This window comes from Perca flavescens, chromosome 19, assembly GCF_004354835.1.
Source record: "Perca flavescens isolate YP-PL-M2 chromosome 19, PFLA_1.0, whole genome shotgun sequence".
NCBI lineage: Eukaryota > Metazoa > Chordata > Actinopteri > Perciformes > Percidae > Perca > Perca flavescens.
In genome coordinates this window covers 26,236,436-26,262,014 of record NC_041349.1, presented here as the reverse complement: position 1 = coordinate 26,262,014, position 25,579 = coordinate 26,236,436, and the positions used below count along the sequence as shown (strand labels likewise).

The window sequence follows — 25,579 nt, the reverse complement described above, 5'->3', positions numbered from 1 at the left end:
ATGAGACAAGTGAGCAAGTGTCCCCTTGCAGCATGCATCTTTTCACCATAAAGCAGAGATGTGTGTTTGTGCATGTATTGAGTCTGTAAAGTGTGACGATAAGTGTCTCTTGGAACATTGAGGTCTCTGGTGTGTGGGGTTATGATGCAGAGAGCTCAAGGCCGAGCTTCCTCTGGTTCAGATCTCATTAATGATACAGATGCAGACAGTGCTGTTTGTGACCACAGTGGCCAGGCTGTTCACATGAACAATTCGCTCATAACTATGTAAAGTAAAGCACTGTAATTTGTTTGTATTTCATTAATTTATTGCTGTATGCACCACGTTAGTCTCACATTGCCAGACCTTCCTCCACAGCGCTGCGATGGAAGGTCTGGCTAGTCCACATAGCATTCTGGGATGGGAGAAAACTTACTCTGGTTTATTGGCATTTCTTTAAACCAATCACAATCGTATTGGGCGGTGCTAATAGCCTCGGGAAGGAACTTGTTTTGGAGGAACGTGTACGTTCAAAAGTTGTTTTAGTCGAGCAACAGAAAACTCCGACTGGATTTACCCTGCCGAGATCTGAGGAGCAGTTAACCATAGTCTTCATAAATCTTGCTAAGTTTAGATGGTGATGTTACTGTTGTTAACTTTAACAACTAGATAAGCAAGAACAAAAGACTCCACCTCTGAAGTTGAGAGCAGCCTTCCTGGAGCACAGTTAGACATCACAGAGCTGTGATCATACGCACCACGATGAAACGGAGCCTGATAACAGCTTTAATTCTCTGCAGCATCAGTAAGTACTGACAAGACTTTTCTCTCAACTTGATAACTTCCAGCATTAAAACTTATTTGCTTATTATTATTATTATTATTATTATTATTATTATTATTATTATTATATTTATTAAGAGGTATTGTTTACCTTCTTATAACAAGTAAGTTTTTTTCTATTTCTGCTGTTTGTTTCAGGCTGGATCTCTGTCTCAGTTTCTGAGTCTCAGACTGTGGAGGTTCAGCCTGGGGAAGACGTCACTCTGCTGTGCTCCAACTTTTCCAGTACCCCCTCTCAGATATATTGGTTCAGAGCGGTCCAGAGATCCCGGCCCCGCTGTGTCTCCTTCATGTTCGAGGCTCCTGAGCCTGCTAGACTCTGTGATGGATTTCAAAATGGAAAATTTGAAATGACATCCAACATGTCTGCTGTTTTCCTCAAAATCAAACAAGTGAATTCATCCGACTCTGGGCTGTATTTCTGTGGATATATCATAACAAAAAACCTGGTTATTGTCGATGCAACATATTTAGAGGTTCAAGGTAAGAGTGTTTTAAAGGATCCTTTAGCACTTTATCATATTTTAACATGGTGAAAGTGGGACTGCGATGGCGTACTGTCAAAATAAGATTAAGAGTAATGTGAAGAACTTCATCATCATCTATAAAGGCAGTGGTAAACCTCAAGACAACATACAGTAGAAGGCAGGGTAAAACATCCTCCCTGCCTCTTATTAAGATATTTTGTGCAGATTTCAAATTTGTCAACTGATGGAATATGGAAGGGAATGGAATATGGACATTTCTCCTTGTTAACGTTAGTAAGCTATCAACTCAGTAAAGTATAAGTAAAGTTATTCCCTCAAAAATTATGATACGTGATCATTGTGCAAGAGAATCTAATTGAATCATCTTTCTTGTAGAAGAGCCTGGTGAAATAGTAAACCTGACGATTGTGATCCTGGGCGCTGTGACTGTTTTCCTTTTAATGGTCATCCTTTTAATGGTTGTTAAAATCAGGAAACTTCAGACAGGTACTTTTTTATATATATATATATATATATATATATATATATATATATATATTATATTTGGTTTTGTTGCTTAACATTGCATCATTATGCTGGAAAAATGCAGAGGACAACGGTCAATGAACTGACCAGATGTATTTTTCTCTCTCACATAGCTGATGAAGTAGATCCAAATCCAGAGCAAAGTGAGGTAAGTCCAATTTTAACATTTTGACTATTATATATTGTTTGATAAAGCCCCACTGACAAGTAGCCAGAACTATATTGTATCAGCTAATATTGGCTACTTCCTGAAATCCGGGTGTATTTATGTACATTTCTGTACTGTATATATTTGTATTGTGCCAATACATAACAAGAAATTGTAGTACAGTAAGGTGTGTGTGTGTGAGGAACTTTAGAAACAGTGTATCGTTTTTATTGTTTGTTCATTAGAGAGCACCAACAAGTTTTATTTTTCCACTGTAAAATGTCCTGCTCAGTAAAAACCTGTCACAATCCTACAGGGAACTCATTCATTCCTAATTCCTAAGTGTATGTATTTAGATTTCAATATTGGTATTTGCCTTTTAAAAAAATCCAGTAGCTGTGGGCCTCTTGTGAGAATTCAAATCATGCCAAGTCAACACATTAAGACTGCAAATACTCTTTTCACAGAAAGAGGACTCTGATGACCTGAACTACACAGCAGTGACATTTCAAACAGAAAAATGAAAGAGAAAAGAGCTGGAGCCGAATGTTGCGCTGCCACCAGATAAGACTCGGGAGGCAACTAGAACTGATGCCCTGTGTTGAATACATCTGCTTTTGGAGCTTCTGTGTGGCCTAAACATTTCAATTTGACCAATAAAGAGCTAATGTTCATTCATTTCCCATCTCAGCGTTTACTTTCTCTCAGATTTGACTGGATTTAGTCAAATATGTGTGTGTTGATGGAGGACAGGACAGTCCAGAGTGTGTGATAGTGAGGTTTAGGTGGAGGTTTGCAGCGGTGGAGGTGTGAGAGAGGCTTGTGTGACAGGAAGAGGCAGTGCAGTGTGGTCTGGGGCTGAAAACATGAGGCCTGGTAGCTTAAAGGTTTCTAAAAATAAAGATATGACAAGAAACGGTACACTATTGCCTCCAGAGTGTTACTTATCTTTTCATGCCACTTTCTATTTCTACTCCGTAACATTTCAGAAAAAATCTTGTACTTTTTACTCCACTACATTCATCGGACAGCTTTAGTTACTAGTTACTTTATGAATTAAACAAAATACAATGTTTTATTATAAATTAAGCTACCCAACAATATAACGGCCTACAAGTACATCTAAAATGATTAGACCATTCAACACACAACATTTTGGATCGTTTCCAGTTTCTAAAATGTGAGGATTTTTCTGCATGGAGTACTTTTACTTTTAATAACAGTACATTTTCCTGATGATATTTACATACTATAACTTAAGTAACATTTTCAATGCAGGGCTTTTACTTGTAACAGTAGAGTATTTTCATAGTGTGGTATTAGTACTTTAACTGAAGTAAAGGATCTGCATACTTCTTCCCTTCACCTGCTCGTTGTCACTTAGAAAAATTATCCCATTACTGCAGTAACTCGACCAAAGAGAGAATGTAGTTACATTGTTCTGACATTAACTGTGGGGGAGAGACACAGCATCATTTAAATATGGAGATGAAGGCGTACATTTTCAGACGGCCTCTCCTGGAAGGCAGATTAGTGTTGCACTTGGTTGTTCACACAACAAGTGGCAGAAATATGGCTGACTCCCTGACGAAGCCTTGTATGCCGAAACACGTCGGAGTACTTTAAGATTTATGATGACTAAGCCATAAATAAAGGCTTTGTATTTTTCTAAAAGAGAGTGCCTTGGAGTTTCCTTTTTGGTTTCTACATTATGATTATCCCTTCCAAAGAGCACCTCAAGCTAATTTTTTGAGTCCGGGAAGCGCTCGGCTACAGACATTTGATAAGTGGCAGAAATAGTTGCTGGGGGTAGAGAGAGAAGTTCAAACCCCGCTAACTTTCTCACCTCCACACCGCTGACCAGTCACTGCATGAAGTGGGTGTGAATGGAAACACACATCTTCACACTCACACACTATAAAGCATCTTATCGGGGAAAACGGCTATTTCATATACTTTTATTTTATGAAAAAACATTTCTTAATTCAGCTGTCATGGATACCAACAGCTTTTGCACAAAAAACATGAGCAGCGTCTGTGTGATTAACCCTTTAAGTCTGCAAATGGATAACTTATAGAAAAAAGGTAGTTCCTCACTTGCAGAACGAGGAAATGTTAAGCTTCAGATGCAGACATATTATTAAAGTGGCTGTGATAAAACATGCATCATATTTAATAATATAGTAATGGGACACTTATGTTCAACAAGCAGCCAGAGCCCACATTGTAGCAGATGACAACACTATAGGTACATCCCATCTCCCTTATTTGATAGCTCCTCGGTCCTCGGCTGAACCAGAAGTTGTTCTGTCCCTCCTCGGTGAAGGCCGTCTCATGGCTCTTATTTCTGCCCCGAGGACGGAGGAGGGATCATCGAGGAGGGATCATCGAGGAGGGATCATCGAGGAGAGACCATCAAGGAGGGACCATCGAGGAGGGACCATCGAGGAGGGATCATCGAGGAGGGATCATCGAGGAGCTATAACTGATCCGTGCAGCTGAAGGAGTTGCTGACTCCGCCCAGCTGATGAATTCATGTGACTCTTCAGAGGAAAGGACGTCTTGTCTCTCTAAAGCACATCTCCTCGTTTCCTCTCTCCTCACATGGTATATATACTTGAATCTCTCCTGTGCCTCCTCGGTGGGAGGAACTAAGACGCAAGGAAGGGAGGCAAGTGGAGGAGTCGGTAGTCTCGCATTGATAGACCTTCCTGGCTAGTCCACACAGCATTCCGGAATGAGAGATGAACGTGCTCTGGTTTATTGGCATTTCTTTAAACCTATCACGTCTTGGGCGGCGCTAAGCACCAGGAAAGCCACGGCACCTCTGTAAAATAGCCACCGGAAGGAACTTGTTTTGGTGGAACGTGTGTACGTTCAAAGGTTGTTTTAGTCGTGCAACAGAAAACTCAGATTGGACAGTCTAGCTAGCTGTCTGGATTTACCCTGCAGAGATCTGAGGAGCAGTTAACCATAATCCTCAGAAATCCACCAGAGTTTAGAATGCCAACAAAAACAAAATGGAAGGTACCAGACATCGGGCTGAAAAGAGTGAAATCCAGCGGAATTTCCGATAGCAATGGAGCAATCCTGGAAGTGGAACGTCGTGGATATAGACTAAGGAGTTTGGGAATGTGATTTAAGGGACATGAGATGCAGCTCTAGTCCAGCACACCGGCCAGCATGGGGGGGCATTGTGGGTCGGGACCCGCCCACTGAATCGCCTGTGCCTGCTCTGGAAGGGCCTCCGTCCCCGAAGTCGGACTAGCTAAATAAAATTGATACACACACACACACATACACATTGTGGGTCGTAGGTGGTAGTGACAAACTTGACTACTCACATGTTTCAAGTACAGTGTAGGTCTGGTTAACTCACCTCTGCTGCTCGTTTACCCACCGGATTCACCAACAATAGCTGCCACTTTCACTGAGGCAGCATTTCTTTTTTAGGGGGGGCTATTTGGTCTTTAATTGATAGGACAGATGAAGACAGTAAAGGAGGTAGAGAGAGGAGGATGACATGCAGCAGATGATCTGCTTACCTATCAGTCTCTTCTTTCCTCCTTCGCTGCCTCTATTTCTGCAGCAAAAATCTCTTTTTATCAAACCAAAATTGAATCCTCTTTCTCAAACCCCATAAAAACTTTTTTCCATCTTCTCTAACCTGCTAGATTCCCCCAGTCCACCTCCTCCCTCCTACCAACCCACTTTGTCAAGTACTTTGTAAAAAAGATAGATAACATACGCTCTTCATTCTCCACCACACCTCCTGAAATCACCTTACCATCCATCACATCCAGTACTCTTTCCTGTTTCACCCCTCTATCTCCAAATCAAATTCTTAATCTGATTACCTCTGCCTGCCCAACCACCTGGCCCCTGGATCCTATCCCTTCTCACCTCCTCCAGTCCATTGCTCCTGACCTTCTTCCTTTCCTCACCCATCTCATTAACATCTCCTTGTCAAATGGCTGTTTCCCCGATGCCCTCAAAGAGGCAAGAGTGACCCCACTACTCAAAAAACCAACACTCGTCTCCTCTGATGTAAATAACTATAGACCCGTCTCCCTTCTTCCATTTCTATCTAAGACTCTTGAGTGTGCCATTCATAATCAACTCTCTCCACCAGAACAACCTTCTTGATCCCCACCAGTCTGGCTTCAAGGCTGACCACTCAACAGAAACTGCCCTCCTTTGCCTTCACTGAGCAGCTTCACATCGCTAGAACAACCTCTCTCTCTTCCATCATCATCTTTCTGGACATTTCTGCTGCCTTTGACACAGTGAACGACCAGATCAAAATTTCGACACTCCAGAATCTGGGTGTCTCAGGCTCTGCGCTCTCATTGCTCACATCTTACCTGGCAGACCGAACCTACCGGGTAACTTGGAGAGGATCTAGCTCAGATCCTTGCACACTAAAAACTGGGGTTCCCCAGTGATCAGTCCTGGGTCCCCTCCTCTTTTCTCTGTACACCAACTCTCTCTCAGTCGCACGGCTTTTCTTATCACAGCTACGCAGATGACACCCAACTAATTCTCTCCTTTCCTGAGTCTGAAACTCAAGTAGCAGCACGTATCTCGGCCTGTCTGACTGTCATCTCTTCTTGGATGTCCGCACACCATCTGAAACTCAACCTTGACAAGACTGAGCTCCTTTTCCTTCCAGGGAAATGCTGTCCTACCCGGGACCTGACTATAACAATTGACAACTCTGTGGTAGTCCCCACCCAGACTGCTAGAAACCTGGGTGTGACACTTGACGACCAACTCTCCTTCACTGCTAACATTGCTGCAACCACCCGATCATGTAGATACATGCTGCATAACATCAGAAGGATACGTCCCCTTCTAACGCAGAAGGCGGCTCAGGTTCTGGTTCAGGCTCTAGTCATATCACGTCTAGACTACTGCAACTCCCTCCTGATTGGCCTGCCTGCATGTGCCATCCGACATCTGCAGCTCATTCAGAACGCAGCAGCTCGACTTGTCTTCAACCTCCCCAAGTTCTCTCACACTACACCGCTCCTCCGCTCTCTTCACTGGGTACCAATTGCTGCCCGCATCCGCTTCAAGACACTAGTACTTACATACAGGGCCATGAACCAATCAGCCCCAGCATACATCCAGGACATGGTCAAACCATATACCACAACCCGCCCACTTCACTCTGCATCAGCCAAACTGCTTGCTGCCCCCTCACAACGAGGGAGAACTTATCACTCAACAAAATCCCGACTGTTCACTGTCCTGGCTCCCAAATGGTGGAACAAGCTCCCCATCGACATCATGATGGCCGAAAGCCTACACATCTTCCGCCTAAGGCTAAAAACACATCTCTTCCGATTACACCTCGGATAAAGATAAAAAAAAAAGAAAATTCTCGAAACTGCACTTTCATATGTCTCTTTGTAGCTTTGCTTATTTAAAGCTAATGTACTTGCACTTACTACTTGTTGTCTGGAGTTTAAACCTTCACAGTTGAAAGCACTTAAGTGTAAGTCGCTTTGGATAAAAGCGTCAGCTAAATGACATGTAATGTAGTGAAAGGGACGCTGGTCAGACTTGAAGCTGGGCCGCTGCAGTAAGGACTGAGCCTTAGTACATGGGCCGCATGTTCTACCATTTCTGGGGCGTGTTTTTCCCATCGCACCGCCAGCTTTGTTTGTATTGAGGTATCCCAGCATGCTTTGTGCAAAGACAATGAATGAGTATGATTTCTGTCACCATGTCGGGTCACATACAGTGGACATGCTCCGTTAGAGACTTGTCAGACCCTTTTTAGTGACTTCTTGCTCAGAGTACACTCAGTCAGTGGTTCTTCTGGCAGCAGCACAGCATCTCTCCCTCCCTCTCCATACAAAACATCCAAATAGAGCTTGTTGATCAGCTACATTTAGGCTGGGAATCTAACGTCAGCCCAGGCCTATCTCCACACTCATAGTGACAAATTACCACATATACTGTTTTGTTGAAAAAAAGAGAAAATCAGTTTAGCTTATGCCAGTAACATATATTTTAGTTTCATTACTACACACAAAAAGGACTTCAAACAGAAGCCACAATAGTAAAAACCAGCCAAGTCTCTTCAGTTTAAAGAGTCAGTTGCACTTCCATAATTAAGGCTACAGATACAAATATTCATATATATGATTGTGTATACTTTTGGAGTGGTATTTCCTGACTGGACTTGTGTTGATCATCATAAAGCTCTGTTAGCTCAGGAAGGGTAGTATGACATGCTGTGGTCGGCCCTGCTACCATTTCTTTTTTAGTTCTTTAGCTGCACTTAACCTCCAGGGCTTTACTCTCTTTTAATGCTCTCTCTCTCTCTCTCTCTCTCTCTCTCTCTCTCTCTCTCAGCTCCAGCTTTTCTCTTTTTCTCCGCCTCGACTTTTTCTCTTTCTCTCTTTCGCCTGCGCTGTCCATTCTGTCTCCACCCTGCTAGGCCACGCGCATCGACAACTTTAACTTGAACAACTAGATAAGCAAGAACAAAAGACTCCACCTCTGAAGTTGAGAGCAGCCTTCCTGGAGCACAGTTAGACATCACAGAGCTGTGATCATACGCACCACGATGAAACGGAGCCTGATAACAGCTTTAATTCTCTGCAGCATCAGTAAGTACTGACAATACTTTTCTCTCAACTTGATAACTTCCACCATTCAAACTTATTTGCTTATTATTACATTTATTAAGAGGTATTGTTTACCTTCCTATAACAAGTCTCTGCTGTTTGTTTCAGGCTGGATCTCTGTCTCAGGTTCTGAGTCTCACACTGAGACTGTGGAGGGTCGGCCGGGTGGAGAAGTCACACTCACGTGCTCTAACACGTCCATCAATGATGGTGTAACACTCTGGTTGAGAGTGGTCAACAGAACCAAGGCCAGCTGGATCTCCACGATGACCAGCTCTACAGGAACCCCTTTATACAGTGATGGAATTCAAAATGTTAGATTCAACATGAGTACCAACATCTCCACTCTCTTTCTCCAAATCAAACATGTGGATGTATCTGACTCTGGACTGTATTTATTTGGATTTTTCATTGAAGGACGTTTTAATTTCAACACAGTACACTTCATTGTTAAAGGTAAGATTATAAAAATTCTGTGTTCTGTTTTCTAATGTTTATATATGCTAATATCATAATTGGCAAAAACAGCACATTTCATCATTTTAAAACAAGACAGGGATACCATTTTTCAAGGTAAAATCAGACATGAACTTATCTTGATTTTGTTAAAAGGCAGTGATGATTCTCATGATGACGCTGACAGGAAGTCTGAAAGTAAGAATCTCTTTCACATTTCTTTAGTTGTGCAGAGTGACTGCTAGTCCTTTTAAGATAAAAACAATGTGTCTATCCTAACTTTGGTTAATGTTCTCACAGTTCTCAAGCCCGTAAATGAAAAACATAACGTCATAAACGTCTTTCTATATTTGCTAATTTATGACTTACCCCAAAAGAACACATGTGACTATTTGTAAAGATTCCAAATAAGAGAGTGATACAATTTTTCAAATTAAAATGAAAAGTAAATATTTATTTTGTTAAAAGGCAGCGATGAATCTCATGATGACGACGACAGGAAGTCTGAAAGTAAGATTTAACATAAAAGATTGAATGTTCTCACAGTTCCTGAGCCAGTAAATGAAAACAGAGTAATTCTATTCTCTTTCTTTCAGCAGAGTCTGATGGAACAGCAAAGCTGATGAGTTTGATCCTGGGAGCTCTGACTGTTCTCCTCTTAATGGTCATCATTGGTCTGGTTGTTACAATCAGGAAACTTCAGAAAGGTACTTCCTGAAAGCTACTCTTTCTATCCTGACTCATATGCATTTTTTTTTTTTTTTTGACATCTCTAAAATTGTGTGAATATGTTGAGCAAATAAAAAATGTCATGTTTGCCAAAACAGAATAAGAGCAAAGTATCGATGAATAATGATTGTCAGTGACCTGATTGGACGTTTTGTCTCTTTCATTCAGCTGCCAATGAAGAACAGAATCCACAACAGCCTGAGGTGAATCAACTTTGATCATTTCCTATTCTATGTTTTAAAGGTAGCAGAGGCATGATTTAGTTGTTCTTACTAACTCAGCTGTTCTGACTCTTTCCAGAATCTGGACTCTGACCTGAAAGATGCAGCACTGAGTTTGTATGCAGCAACAATAAGGAAGAGGAGGCCTGCATCAGAGAGAGAAGTGGAGACTCATGCTGTTTATGCTGTCTGCAGATAGACTCAGAGTGGAACTGATGCTTTATCATATTCATCTCCTGCTGTCTTCTTTTGTGGGTGAATGGGGAGGAGTTCCTCTTTTCTTTTAAAAAAGAGTCAAATAAAACCACTAAGCTTTTAATCTCATCTCTCTCTCTGTATTTTATAAAGATTGGTATAGTTTTATGTCTGACACCCACATGCCCATTGTTGCAGTTTGAACTGTGGTCACAAACAGTATCAGGGAGATATCTGTCTCTGTATCTTTACACTTGGGACAGACTTGAAGGCTGCTGCTTTATCTTCACATGAGCCTCTATCAAACTTGTGAAAAGAGGCCTGAAGCAGTGGGACACTCTCACATCCTCATATGAAAGCATTCACGTGTTTAAGACATGACAGATCACAGCAAAGCTCCAGCGGGGGCAGCCGCCATCATCTCCTCTGTGATCTCTACTCAGTCCTCTCAATGCAGCTGCCTGCATGTTAACTTGAACTATGTCAATTACTCAAGTACTGTACTTAAGTACAAACTTGAGGTACTTGTAGTTTACTTGAGTCTTATATTTTGATGCCACGTTCTACTCCGCTACATTTCAGAAAGAAATCTTGTACTTTTTACTCGACTACATTTATCTGACAGCTTTAGTTACTAGTTACTTTATGAATTAAACCAAATACAATCTTTTATTATGAATGAAACTATCCAACAATATAACGGCCTTCAAGTACATCTAAAATTATTAGACCATTCAACACACAACTGTTTGGATCAACTCCAGTTTCTAAAATGTGAGGATTTTTCTGCAAGGAGTACTTTTACTTTTAATACTTTAAGTACATTTTCCTGATGATATTTACATACTATAACTTAAGTAACATTTTCAATGCAGGACTTTTACTTGTAACAGAGTATTTTCATAGTGTGGTATTACTACTTTTACTGAAGTAAAGGATCTGCATACTTCTTCCCTTCACCTGCTCGTTGTCATTTAGAAAAAGAATCCCATTACTGCAGTAACTCGACCAAAGAGAGAATGTAGTTACATTGTTCTGACATTAACTGTGGGGGAGAGACACAGCATCATTTAAATATGGAGATGAAGGCGTACATTTTCAGACGGCCTCTCCTGGAAGGCAGATTAGTGTTGCACTTGGTTGTTCACACAACAAGTGGCAGAAATAGTTGCTGGGGTTAGAGAGAGAAGTTCAAACCCCGCTAACTTTCTCACCTCCACACCGCTGACCAGTCACTGCATGAAGTGGGTGTGAATGGAAACGCACATCTTCACACTCACACACTATAAAGCATCTTATGGGGGGAAACGGCTATTTTATATACTTTTATTTTATGAAAAAACATTTCTTAATTCAGCTGTCATGGATACCAACAGCTTGTGCACAACAAACATGAGCAGCGTCTGTGTGATTAACCCTTTCAGTCTGCAAATGGATAACGTATAGAAAAAAGGTAGTTCCTCACTTGCAGAACGAGGAAATGTTAAGCTTCAGATGCAGACAGATAAAGTGGCTGTGATAAAACATGCATCATATTTAATAATTTAGTAATGGGACACTTATGTTCAACAAGCAGCCAGAGCCCACATTGTAGCAGATGACAACACTATAGGTACATCCCATCTCCCTTATTTGATAGCTCCTCGGTCCTCGGCTGAACCAGAAGTTGTTCGGTCCCTCCTCAGTGAAGGCCGTCTCATGGCTCTTATTTCTGCCCCGAGGACGGAGGAGGGATCATCGAGGAGGGATCATCGAGGAGGGATCATTGAGGAGGGATCATCGAGGAGCTATAACTGAGGAAACACCAGAGCAGCCTTCCTGGAAGCCGTGCAGCTGAAGGAGTTGCTGACTCAGCCCAGCTGACGAATTCATGTGACTCTTCAGAGGAAAGGACGTCTCGTCTCTCTAAAGCACATCTCCTCGTTGGCTCTCTCTTCACATGATATACTTGAATCTCTCCTTTGCCTCCTTGGTGAGAGGGACTAAGACGTGAGGAAAGGAGGCAAGTGGAGGAGTCGGTAGTCTCGCATTGATAGACCTTCCTGGCTAGTACACACAGCATTCCGGGATGAGAGAAAAACATGCTCTGGTTTATTGGCATTTCTTTAAACCTATCACGTCTTGGGCGGTGCTAAGCACCAGGAAAGCCACGGTGCCTCTCCAAAATAGCCTCGGGAAGGAACTTGTTTTGGTGGAACATGTGTACGTTCAAAGGTTGTTTTAGTCTTGCAACAGAAAACTCAGAAAAGAGTGAAATCCGGCGGAATTTTCGACAGCAACGGAGCAATCCCGGAATTGGAACGTCGTGGATATAGACTAAGAAGTTGGGGAATGTGATTTAAGGGACATGAGATGCAGCTCTAGTCCAGCACACCGGGCAGCATGGGCTGGCATTGTGGGTCGGGGCCCGCCCACTGAATCGCCTGTGCCTGCTCTGGAAGGGCCTCCATCTCCGGAGTCGGACTAGCTAAATAAAATAGATATCAGAAGCTTAGCCTGGACCTCTGCGCACGATCGCACACACGCACGCATGCACGGACACACACAGACACACACACACACACACACACACACACACACACACATTGTGGGTCGTAGGTGGTAGTGACAAACTCGACTACTCACATGTTTCAAGTACAGTGTAGGTCTGGTTAGCTCACCTCAGCTGCTCGTTTACCCACCGGATTCCCCACCAATAGCTGCCACCTTCCCTGAGGCAGCTTTTTTTTTTTTGGGGCTATTTGGTCTTTAATTGACAGGACAGATGAAGCCAGTAAAGGGGGTAGAGAGAGGAGCATGACATGCAGCAAAGGGACGATGGTCAGGCTTGAAGCTGGGCCGCTGCAGTAAGGACTGAGCCTTAGTACATGGGCCGCATGTTCTACCATTTCTGGGGCGTGTTTTTCCCATCGCACCGCCAGCTTTGATCGTGTCGAGATATCCCAGCATGCTTTGTGTACAGACAATAAATGAGTGTGATTTCTGTCGTACAGTGGGCATGCTCAGTTAGAGACTTTTCAGATCCTTTTTAGTGACTTCTTGCTCAGAGTAAACTCAGTCAGTGGTTCTTCTGGCAGCAGCACAGCATCTCTCCCTCCCTCTCCATACAAAACCTCCAAATAGATTTTGTTGATCAGCTACATTCAGGCTGGGAATCTAACGTCAGCCCAGGCCTATCTCCACATTCATAGTGACAAAATACCACATATACTGTTTTGTTGGGGAAAAAAGAGAACTTATTTTAGTTTCATTACTACACACAAAAAGGACTTCAAACAGCAGCCACAATAGTAAAAACCAGCCAAGTCTCTTCAGTTTAAAGAGTCAGTTGCACTTCCATAATTAAGGCTACAGATACAAATATTCATATATATGATTGTGTATACTTTTGGAGTGGTATTTCCTGACTGGACTTGTGTTGATCATCATAAAGCTCTGTTAGCTCAGGAAGGGTAGTATGACATGCTGTGGTCGGCCCTGCTACCATTTCTTTTTTAGTTCTTTAGCTGCACTTAACCTCCAGGGCTTTACTCTCTTTTAATGTTCTCTCTCTCTCTCTCTTTCTCTCTCTCTCTCAGCTCCAGCTTTTCTCTTTCTCTCCGCCTCGACTTTTTCTCTTTCTCTCTTTCGCCTGCGCTGTCCATTCTGTCTCCACCCTGCTAGGCCACGCGCATCGACAACTTTAACTTGAACAACTAGATAAGCAAGAACAAAAGACTCCACCTCTGAAGTTGAGAGCAGCCTTCCTGGAGCACAGTTAGACATCACAGAGCTGTGATCATACGCACCACGATGAAACGGAGCCTGATAACAGCTTTAATTCTCTGCAGCATCAGTAAGTACTGACAATACTTTTCTCTCAACTTGATAACTTCCACCATTCAAACTTATTTGCTTATTATTATATTTATTAAGAGGTATTGTTTACCTTCCTATAACAAGTCTCTGCTGTTTGTTTCAGGCTGGATCTCTGTCTCAGGTTCTGAGTCTCACACTGAGACTGTGGAGGGTCGGCCGGGTGGAGAAGTCACACTCACATGCTCTAACCCGTCCATCAATGATGGTGTAACACTCTGGTTGAGAGTGGTCAACAGAACCAAGGCCAGCTGGATCTCCACAATGACCAGCTCTACAGGAACCCCTTTATACAGTGATGGAATTCAAAATGTTAGATTCAACATGAGTACCAACATCTCCACTCTCTTTCTTCAAATCAAAGATGTGGATGTATCTGACTCTGGACTGTATTTATGTGGATTTTACAGCGAAGGACGTTTTAATTTCAACACAGTACACTTCATTGTTAAAGGTAAGATTATAAAAATCCTGTGTTCTGTTTTCTAATGTTTATATATGCTAATATCATAATTGGCAAAAACAGCACATTTCATCATTTTAAAACGAGAGTGATACCATTTTTCAAGGTAAAATCAGACATGAACTTATCTTGATTTTGTTAAAAGGCAGTGATGATTCTCATGATGGCGCTGACAGGAAGTCTGAAAGTAAGATTCTCTTTCACATTTCTTTAGTTGTGCAGAGTGACTGCTAGTCCTTTTAAGATAAAAACAATGTGTCTATCCTAACTTTGGTTAATGTTCTCACAGTTCTCAAGCCCGTAAATGAAAAACATAACGTCATAAACGTCTTTCTATATTTGCTAATTTATGACTTACCCCAAAAGAACACATGTGACTATTTGTAAAGATTCCAAATAAGAGAGTGATACAATTTTTCAAATTTAAAATGAAAAGTAAATATTTATTTTGTTAAAAGGCAGCGATGAATCTCATGATGACGACGACAGGAAATCTGAAAGTAAGATTCAACATAAAAGATTGAATGTTCTCACAGTTCCTGAGCCAGTAAATGAAAACAGAGTAATTCTATTCTCTTTCTTTCAGCAGAGTCTGATGGAACAGCAAAGCTGATGAGTTTGATCCTGGGAGCTCTGACTGTTCTCCTCTTAATGGTCATCATTGGTCTGGTTGTTACAATCAGGAAACTTCAGAAAGGTACTTCCTGAAAGCTACTCTTTCTATCCTGTGTTCTATTTTTAATTTCATTACTTCTCTAAGAGTTAAGTAATGATGAATGATCATTGTCAGTGACCTGATTGGATGGTTTGTCTCTTTCGTTCAGCTGCCAATGAAGAACAGAATCCACAACAGCCTGAGGTGAATCAACTTTTATCATTTAAAAATGATGTCAAACGGGAGTGATTCTAGGATCATACCTTTAAGGGGGCTCAGCCCCTAATTAGACATGGATACAGTGTAAGGCATGGATACCCGACCCGAGTCCGACTGGACCTGACGGGACCCGATGGGACCTGACGGGAGCCGATGGGCCGGGCTGGGTTCGGACAGATATTTAGAAACTGGTCAGTTCGGGTCGGGCTCGGTCACATCAGCGCGATAAGACATTTGTTGTAAAATGGTGCAGCGGCTCCTTTAAGAGAGCTCTGTGGGTGTATGTGTGTATGTGTGTGTGTGTGTGTGTGTGTGGAAAGTGGGCAGAAGAGAAATAGAGAAAGAGGAAGCAGACATGTTGTATGCAACCAGAGCAGAGTTGGTTGAATAAGTTTAAGTTTTGTACACAGTGTGTGCGGTGTCCAATATAAAGCCCAGAGTGAAAGCCAAGTTCATTCATTGTCTCACCAGAAACGGGATTTTAACTCTGACGTTATTCATTTTATAACGTCGGCCCTGGAGGTAACCAGTCTCCCCTGGTTGTCTGATCACGGTCGGAAACAAAGCGACCAGGAAAGGTTAACATTTTAACAGCTTAACGTGCGCTTGATGCTCCGTGTGCGCTGATGCGCTCATCTTCCTAAAGTTGCTTAATAAAAGCGGGTTTTCCACACAAAAACATAGCCTACATATGTCATTAGTATGAGAAAAAATGAGAATTTAACTGTGTCGGGCTCGGGTCGGGCTCGGACACAAATTTCTTAATGCCTGTCGGGCCGGGCTCGGACAGAAAAATTCGGCCCGATCCGGACTCTAATACAGTGCCTTGCAAGTGTCATTACTGATAAATCAGTAATTTCATTATCTGATAATCTCTGAGCTAGCTACTGAACAACAATGTCAGCTAACATTTTTTGACACTATTAACACTGTGATGGAACTAAACCTGACACTTTATAAGTCACAGTAATAATGACCAATTTGACACAATGTTCTAACATTCAGTGATTTTAGTTGCTTACGTTTCAATTTGGGTTCTAATCTGCACCATGAAATGACCAACTTCTTCTCTGGGGACTACCAACGTTAAACTTCACAACTGTCTCCTGCTCTCCCTCTGACAGATCAGATAGAGACTCAGCCAAAGGTGGGAGTCTGGTACAACCTCCTCTGATTGGCCAAAACCAGGTTTCTGTTAACCCTTTCCTTGACTGGGTTACAGGTGCATAGCATCGGAGACAGACACACAGGATATTAAACCTGTTTCAAGCCCTTTGAACCTGTAATTGTTTGTACTTTGTCACTAACAGACAATTTCGCAAACTCTCATTTGAAGAACCCAAATTGATAAAAAATAAAATATTATAATTTTTAGGGGGGCTGAGATGAAATTTAGGGGGGCTTGAGCCCCCTTAACAAGGGTCTAAAATCTCCCATGATGCCAAGTCATTATTTAGTTCAAGATAAGTGAGTGTGAATATTCTCTTTGACAGAACCGGGCCTCTGAAGAGCTGAACTACGCAGCTGTGGCTTTCCGTCCAAAAACAAGAAAAACAAGAGAAGTGGAGCCCAATGTTGTGTATGCTTCTACTAGATAGACTCAGGAAGCAACGAGAAAAGCTGTTTAGAGTAAAACTGATGCTTTATCATATTAATCATTAGACATTGTATTGCTGACTTAATAGCTGTGTGTCTATACTAGTTTTGAGGAATAACAAAACAGAGATACAGTGACAATCCAGTTTGACAGTTTACTTTTGAACTATTTTTCTCTCTTACATGCTATATCTAACAAAGAACAGAAAGACCATTCATTACATGCTTTTCTTGTCCACACACAATGGAAGACACACCAACAAAATCAGGCTAAAGACTCAAATACAAACTATCCAATGTAAGTTTTTCTCTGCCTGCAAACTGCATAGGCCTACTGTACCTGTCCTAACACTCTTAATTAACAAGATTTAGCAAACATGATCTTTGTCAAAGTGCTTTTCACTCATGTCTCTCATCTCTCTCTCTCTCTCTCTGTATTTTAAAAAGATTGGTATAGTTTTTTTTTTAAATAAATATGTCTTGACACCCACACGCCCGTCACAAACAGTATCAGGGAGTTATCTGTCTCTGTTTCTTTACACTTGGGACAGACTTGAAGGCTGCTGCTTTATCTTCACATGAGCATCTATCAAACTTGTGAAAAGAGGCCTGAAGCAGTGGGACACTCTCACATCCTCATATGAAAGCATTCACGTGTTTAAGACATGACAGACTACTACTCAGTCCTCTCAATGCAGCTGCCTGCATGTTAGTTAAAAAATGTCAATTACTCGTTATAAAATAATCCCATGACTGTAGTAACTAAATAGAGTCTACCTGTCCTAACACTCTTAATTAAGAATTATTAGAGCTGCACCTGATTGGAACAAAGGGCAATCAATCAATAAAACAACTAATCAGAGCTAGAGAAGAGCCCTGCCATCTCATTCAGTGGTTTTTTTTTCACTGTTTTTGGCTAACACTTAATTTTAAGGGGTGTGCATAAGACTGACATAACACCGTCATAACTGACATGACACCACTCATGAACATTAAGGAGTCTTTTTTTGAATGTTCATGACCGTTGTCATTTAATGTGATTTGGTAAATTATGACTCTTTTAATGCTACATTAGCATTGTAAGATGGTTTTGTTATGACAATTGACATTAACGAAGATAAAATTCTCTGTCATGACAACTTGACAATATAACCTGTCAATGTCTGTTATGACAACGTGATATTAATTAAAACAATATAACCTTTCAATGTCTTTGTTATGACAACTTGACATCAAGTAAGATAACCTAACATGTCAAAAATATGTCATGACAGGTCTACTGATCCAACTTTAAGAAACTTTATAGCTTTACGTGTTGACATTACATTAAATCATTGAGTGGTTGTCAAATTAAACAAGTATGTAGATGTTGTAGGCAAGGCATGAGCATACGTATACATACATACATATAGTAATCATTGAAACTTTTATTCCTCCGCCATCAGGTTATTGAATTCAGATAGTAGCTACTTTAAATAGGATCCTTATGAACAGCTTTCATGATAAAGTATGCAACAATGGCTATTTATTATTTTATTCTTTCTATAGTACTGTTAGTCGTCATTGTACACTGACCTCTGTTTGTCTGTTTTACTGATTTGTGCTGGACATGACATTTTGGATGTTGACACTGATTCAACCACTCTACTGTGCAGTAACAGCACTTAGTGTAATTAAATGGTCTTATTTGGACCTGCATCTCATCTAAAAGAGAGAGGAATTAGTTATGGTATCACTTTATCCCGGAGCATTTAAGTTCTAGCCTACAGAAGAACTCAGCAGGTGCACAGTCTGGCCTAAGTTCCCCCCATGCACCTTTGATGTATCTAAAAGCTAACATTAGAGTAATGTTTGTTACAAATGCAATGTTTTATGATAAATTAAACTACCCAACAATATACAGGCCTACAAGAACACCTAATATGATTAGACCATTAAACACTTAGTTGATTGACAGAACAGTTTTGATGTTTTCCAGTTTCTAAAATGTGAGGCTTTTTCTGCATTGAATACTTTTACTTTTAATACTTTAAGTACTTTTTTTTTTTTTTTTTTACTTACATTGAAAATGTTATTTAAGACTTTAACTTGTAACAGAGTATTTTTAGTGTGGTTTTAGTTCTTTTAGGGTCTCAATACATCTTCCACCACTGCAGAAATGTAAATGTTTAAACCAAGCAGCAGAAGACCTGAATCAGAGAACCAGCTGGAGCCAGATGTGGTGTATGCTGCCACCAGATAGACTCAGGAAACATCTGGAACTGCAGCTCAGAGTGAAACTGATGCTTCACCTGCTACTAAAGAACTGTCACTGTTGGAAAAAAGAAAATCTAATTTTGGAATAAAGATTTTATATTTATGCAAAGTATACAACATCTGCTACAATTCTCGTTCTACTTTCCAGCCAAAGTCTCCGTCTGACTTCTTGTGTTTGTTAGATCTTAATCTGAGAACAAAAGATGATTGGTGTTTGATGGAGGAGGAGACTGTCCAGAGTCTCCTGTCAGAGTTAGATGGAGGGAGAGAGCTACACATCACTTGTCTGACAGGAAGAGACAGCGCAGTGTGGTGTGAACATAACTCAGGTGAAAAGATATATAACGTGACACGGTGATGAATAAAAATCAGCTTTTCTATAAGAACAGCTGTGGCTGTGACTGCCATTTTTCTGAAAGCATCTATGTTGTTAGTCTGAGCAGCTGGATAGGCAAAAGAAACCCTGCCTGTCCCCACCTCCCCCCTGCTGAGAGCACTTTTAATGGAGCACAGTTCAGTCTGCTGCAGTCTCCTGTACACATCGCCTTGGTAACAGCTTTACTCTGTAAGTATCTCCACTAATTCTTTGAATACAACAATTGTTAACGTCTTTTTAAAAGCAGCACTGAAGCGTGAACCAATCCTTTAATAACAATGTGGGTGCACTGTGTTGAATTCCAAGTTGAAGTGAAGGAATGAGCATGTTGTTTGTTTCAGGTTTCATCTCTGTCTGTGTTTCTGAGTTCCACACTGTGGAGCTCCAGCCTGCTGAACAACTTCAGCAGCTTTACCGGGCACATGTTCTGGTTCAGACTGGACAGCAGACCCCACATCAGCTGTATCTCCTCCATGTGGAGCTCTGATTCAAATACTTCACTCTACGATGGATTTCAAAATGGAAAATTTAACATGACATCCAACACCACTACCCTCTTCCTCAACATCACCCATGTGGATTTAGCGGAGTCTGGACTTTATTTCTGTGGATTTTACTCAGATGGAAAGCCAGTACTTGTTAGTGCAACATATCTAAAAGTTCAAGGTAAGATTATTTTTTTATTGTGAGGAAACAGATAGCCTATGTGTGCACTTTTCTACTGTCAAATATGGACTGATCACAACCCACACGTTTCATTTAACGATCTTTCTTGTAGAAGAGTTTGATGGAATAACGAGCCTGACCACTGTGATCCTCCTTGGTCTGATTCTTTTCCTCGTTCCAGTCGTCATTAGTCTGATTGTTAAAATCAGGAAATTTCATACAGGTACTTGTGTTTTTGTGTTAGTTGTAAATGCAAAACTTTGTGTTAGAACAATTTAGAGATGATGTTTTTGTCATTTAGCTCAGAAAGAGGGACAGACATGTTTGGTTTGATTCATCCTTTAATGATTCTATGTTTTCTTACAAACCGACTGTTACAGAACCTGGGCTCTGATGCTCTGAACTATGCAGTGCTCAGTTTCCGTCAAAAAGTGAAAAATCAGCATTGTTTTAAAGCGCCCATATTATGCTCATTTTCAGGTTCATAACTGTATTTTAAGTTTGTACCAGAATAGGTTTACATGGTTTCATTTTCAAAAAACACCATATTTTTGTTGTACTGCACAGCTCTCTCTCACTGCTGCAGATCCTCTTTTCACCTGGTTTCTGTTTTAGCTACAGAGTGAGACCTCTTTTCTTCTTCTTCTTCTGTACTATCTTTGATTGCACTCGCACATGCTCAGTAGCTCAGATGTAGAACATGTCAGCTAGCTTACTCTAGAGACAGTAAAAGAGAGCCTGTTTCTCCAACTTTGGTCAGTTACAAGGCAGGATTAGCTGGGAGACTTCTAAATGAGGGTGCACATGTAAGTAGTTCTTTTGTAGATTATGGTGAACTTGTGTGTGTTGTAGCAGTGCTTTGCTATTGAGAACAACGTAGCATGCTAGCGTTAGCATTAGCATTAGCATGCTAACGCTACGAGCTAACGGTTGCGGTTAGCCAGCTCATTTCGGACTGTGACGTCACAGTCCGAGCCGATTTTGAACAGCTCACTAGGAGACTGAAGGCAGGACACATTCAGAAACCGTTTTTTCAAAGTTTGTATGTGTGTGGAAGCACCAGAGACACAAAAGAACACCCCAAATCCCAGAAAAAGTGTTTTTTTCATAATATGGGCACTTTAAAGCAACACTAGAGAACTTTTCCCGCTTCGGTCCCCCTACAGGTTGGAAGCGGAATTGTCCATTACATTACATAATGCAAGTTTGCCAGATTGGGTAGCGGATCTGGTGGAGCGCGGGGCACAAAGTAACGCAGGGTTAAATGTACCACGTTATATTTAGATGGTTGCACAGGGTAGAACCGGATGTGCTTCAGGGCATGTAATGACATTGCCATTAGACGTATTCCCGCCAACTTGGAATTCTGTTTACTTCCACTGTCTCCGAGAGAGAGAAAAAATTGTGTTTTGGCATCATGTAAGTATTTTTCGATTTCTAAAGAGCGTGTGAAAGTCAGTGTATCTAATCTTATATTGTCTTGATCACCACCACCATCCTCTTGCCTAAAACATCATACCATTTTAAAAGATGTGACCATCGCTTAGCGAGTGCTAGCCAGTCCTGAGGTAAACGTGTCACAGTGGGGCTAGTTGTAACGCAGTGTTACAACTAAGCCGCACCTATAATTATACTACAAAAAGAGGCATTTTTAACTCAGTCTTTTATGTGCATTAATGTTTCAAAACCAATATTTATTGAAGTACAGCGTGAACAACTATGTATTGCATTTCTTTTGTCCACATTTCTTTTTTTAAATGTTTTTTATTTTTATTTTTTTAATAGATCCATACATTTAACTATTATATTATGCCAAGTTTATTAAGGAAGTGTTTTATAGAGTTTTATTAGGTGTATAGCACAATGCTATTGAATTATTTGTGTTAAATCCATCTTTTTAACAAGTGTTACAACTAACCCTGCATATGGGGCAGGTTGTAATATTTCACCTATCGCCACTCTCTGTGGAATTGTTCAAGAACGGTAGGTCGTACAAACAAACTTCCAGTGCACATTTGTAGCAGAGATATGTATGTTGCTTGTATAAAAATATGAGCAGTAAAACTCGAATGGGTTTAAAAATATTTAGCCAAAACCAAAAAGTGTTACTTTGTGCCCCGCGCTCCCCTCTAGTTCAAATGAACTGGACAATGTAATGTAATGGACAATTCTGCTTCCAACCTGTAGGGGGACTGAAGCTGGAAAAGTTCTCCAGTGTTGATTTCAAATTGTCCCCCGTGCAGCAATTCTCCTAATTTTGATGTCCACAATCATGATCTCTGGCCCTTTTTGTTCGGGTTGCTTTCCCCTAACAGAACAATATGACCAAATGGAAATCTAAATGGGCACTGACAAGCTTTTTAAAAGCACCTGAAATAACAATATGTTAAAGAGTATTACTGAGTGGACTAACAACATGATGGGTAAGCCTTTAAACTCGACACACTACTCATTCCTATCCCAAGATGTGACATTCACAAACAGCATGGTTTGTTGTAAGTCACACAAGTTCTTAAGGCTTTGTGTGTGGATGTGTATGGATGGGTGGGGGAGTGTGTGTGGTGGGGGGTGGAGCTCAGTGTAAAGTACCATTGCAGTGCCACGATCATTCGCACAATGAGGAACTTCACCTTGATGACAGTTTTACTTCTCTGCTGCCTCAGTAAGTACTGCCATTGGATTACTCCACAGCATTGACTGCATTAAATCATATAAAGGCACTGATTGAATTCCTGTTGCTCTGTCAGCAAAATTCTGAATAATTCTGTTTGTTTTTGGCTGGATCTCTGTCTCAGTTTCTGAGTCTCAGACTGTGGAGGTTCAGCCTGGGGAAGACGTCACTCTGCTGTGCTCCAACTTTTCCAGTACTCCCTCTCAGATATATTGGTTCAGAGCGGTCCAGAGATCCCGGCCCCGCTGTGTCTCCTTCATGTTCGAGGCTCCTGAGCCTGCTAGATTCTGTGATGGATTTCAAAATGGAAAATTTGAAATGACATCCAACATGTCTGCTGTTTTCCTCAAAATCAAACAAGTGAATTCATCCGACTCTGGGCTGTATTTCTGTGGATATATCATAACAAAAAACCTGGTTATTGTCGATGCGACATATTTAGAGGTTCAAGGTAAGAGTGTTGTAAAGTTTGGTCTGTTTTGATTGAAGTGGCCTATTGATGGAATACTATCAGCATTTAATTTAGGTGATGTGGACCTATAGATTTATTTATTTAGGTTAAATGTACAGAGTCTAATTTAATGATTATTAAATTATTATATTATTTTTTCTTGTAGATGTGTTTGATGGAATAACAAAGCTGATGAGTGGGATCCTGGGCGCTCTGACTGCTTTCCTCGCTATGATCATCATTTGTCAGGCTGTTAAAATCAAAAAGCTTCAGAAAGGTAATTATCCCTTGTGTTGTATTACTGCTGACCGTGAAACTTGTTCTTGTCCTCCCTGATTTGCCGTTATTATTAGGGAAGGGACTCACCAGAGGCCTCACGATACAATATCATCATGATACTTGTGTCACGAATCACGATATGATATTGTGATTTTGAACATATTGCAATATCCTGTGATATATTGCAATTTATTACCTTTTTTCCAACTTCAAATTTTTCCCAATTTCAAATAATGTCCCCAAAAGGAAACTTTGTCAACATCTGTTTTATCTAAAAAGATACATTTCTCTGTTTCTTCATCTCACTTCCATTTCATTGCTGCAAAATGGGATTGTCAAGTAGACAAACTGACCAACACATACATAATAATAGATCAATACTTGACGTCTGTATCGATACAGTATTGCCATGGAAAATATTGCGATACTATGCTGTATCGATATTCTCCCCCACCCCTAGTTTTTAATGCTTTTTTTTCGTTTATGTCACTATTTTTTTGACTTCTTTGGAGCTTTTCTGTACTACCACTAACACCAACTTATTACCACAAATTTTACACTGAGTTTTTGAATTCATGGTCAATAAACCTCATTTATATGAAATTAGGCCACATTTTTTAGTTTGAAAAAAATGAAATTATGAATTATTTTGTCAGTATTCTGTACAGACAAAGTTTAGTCAGAATACTGTTTTGAACTTTTTTTTTAAATGTTCTCAAATGCTATGAAATTGAATAAAAACACACAAAATTAAACTGATCATTAATTTTTTACTTGCAAAGAGTTTTGTATGGAACCATCCATTTTTTGGGGGGCAATTTGGTTGGAAGAAACCCTTATTTCTGATATAGAAAACATTAAACGGGTCAGATTTGAGAGTTATACTTAGTTATATTGTATTTTCACAAGTTCTTTAAACAACTTCCTATTTAACAAAATGTATCAACAGCAATATTGTGCAATACAGTGTCCAATGCCAGTGATAGTGAATTGACCGGCCATATTGTTTCTGTCACTAAGCTCACATTGAGGAACGGAATCTACAACAGACAGAGGTGAAGTGTATTCCATTTTATCTGAAAATGTATTTCAGCAGGTGCTACAAACACTTTCAAGTTGTCAGTTATGTCATGTTGAGAATAGTGACTGAACATATTTCTATTCACAGAGTCTGGGCTCAGATGATCTGAACTATGCAGCAGTGACCTTTCGCCCAAAAACAGAAATAAACCACCGGCTGGCACCAGAGACAGAAGTGGCGTCAACTGTTATTTATTCAGCCACCAGATAGACTCAGGAAGCACCTGCTGTTATTTTTTAAGCATACTGTTACACTGTACTGTGTTTTAGTCTGTTTGATTGGTGTACCATCGTCATTGTGTGTACAAAATGTACAATAATCTTGTTCATGCTGATTTTTGATGGCCTTCTTTATTTTTTTTCGTGCATCATACTTTTGACTGCCTTGCGTTTTCATCTGAGAGCAGAAGAATGTGAATCCCTCAGAAAGCAGCAACACCTCAACTTTTTTTGACAGGAAGAGACAGCGCAGTGTGGTGTGAACCCAAATGCATGCAGTTATGTGTATGAGAAATATCTCACTATTAGAAACTTGTGAAAAGATGCTGCTCAGCCTCCTATGAAGCGTTCACATTGCTACACGCTGTCCATGTTGAAGACATGATGGATCACAGCAGAGCTACACCATCTTCACTGTGCAGGCTTTTCTCAGGAACCCCTCCTACATATAGCTACAAAAAGTAATGCGCTGTAATTCGTATGCGTACCATGTATTTATTGCTCTAGGCTCCACAGTGACTGCTGCTGAATAAGAGTGCTCTGGTCTGCGTAGGGATTGGGGGCGGAG

The 25,579-nt window shown here is 40.7% G+C and overlaps 1 protein-coding gene and 1 long non-coding RNA gene across 2 annotated transcripts; both read left to right on the top strand.

Moving 5' to 3' along the window:
* Positions 1–663: 663 nt before the first annotated feature.
* On the top strand, positions 664–25,200 carry LOC114574008 (uncharacterized). The gene is made up of 5 exons (XM_028606287.1): positions 664–784; positions 961–1,305; positions 23,600–23,710; positions 24,733–24,767; positions 24,881–25,200. Exons 1-5 carry the CDS (start codon positions 742–744, stop codon positions 25,001–25,003), a joined length of 657 nt encoding a protein of 218 aa, XP_028462088.1. The 5' UTR covers positions 664–741; the 3' UTR covers positions 25,004–25,200.
* LOC114574018 (uncharacterized) lies at positions 1,369–2,661 on the top strand. Its single transcript, XR_003695011.1, has 3 exons — positions 1,369–1,796; positions 1,949–1,983; positions 2,451–2,661. It is a non-coding gene; the product is annotated as an uncharacterized LOC114574018 (long non-coding RNA).
* Positions 25,201–25,579: the final 379 nt, after the last annotated feature.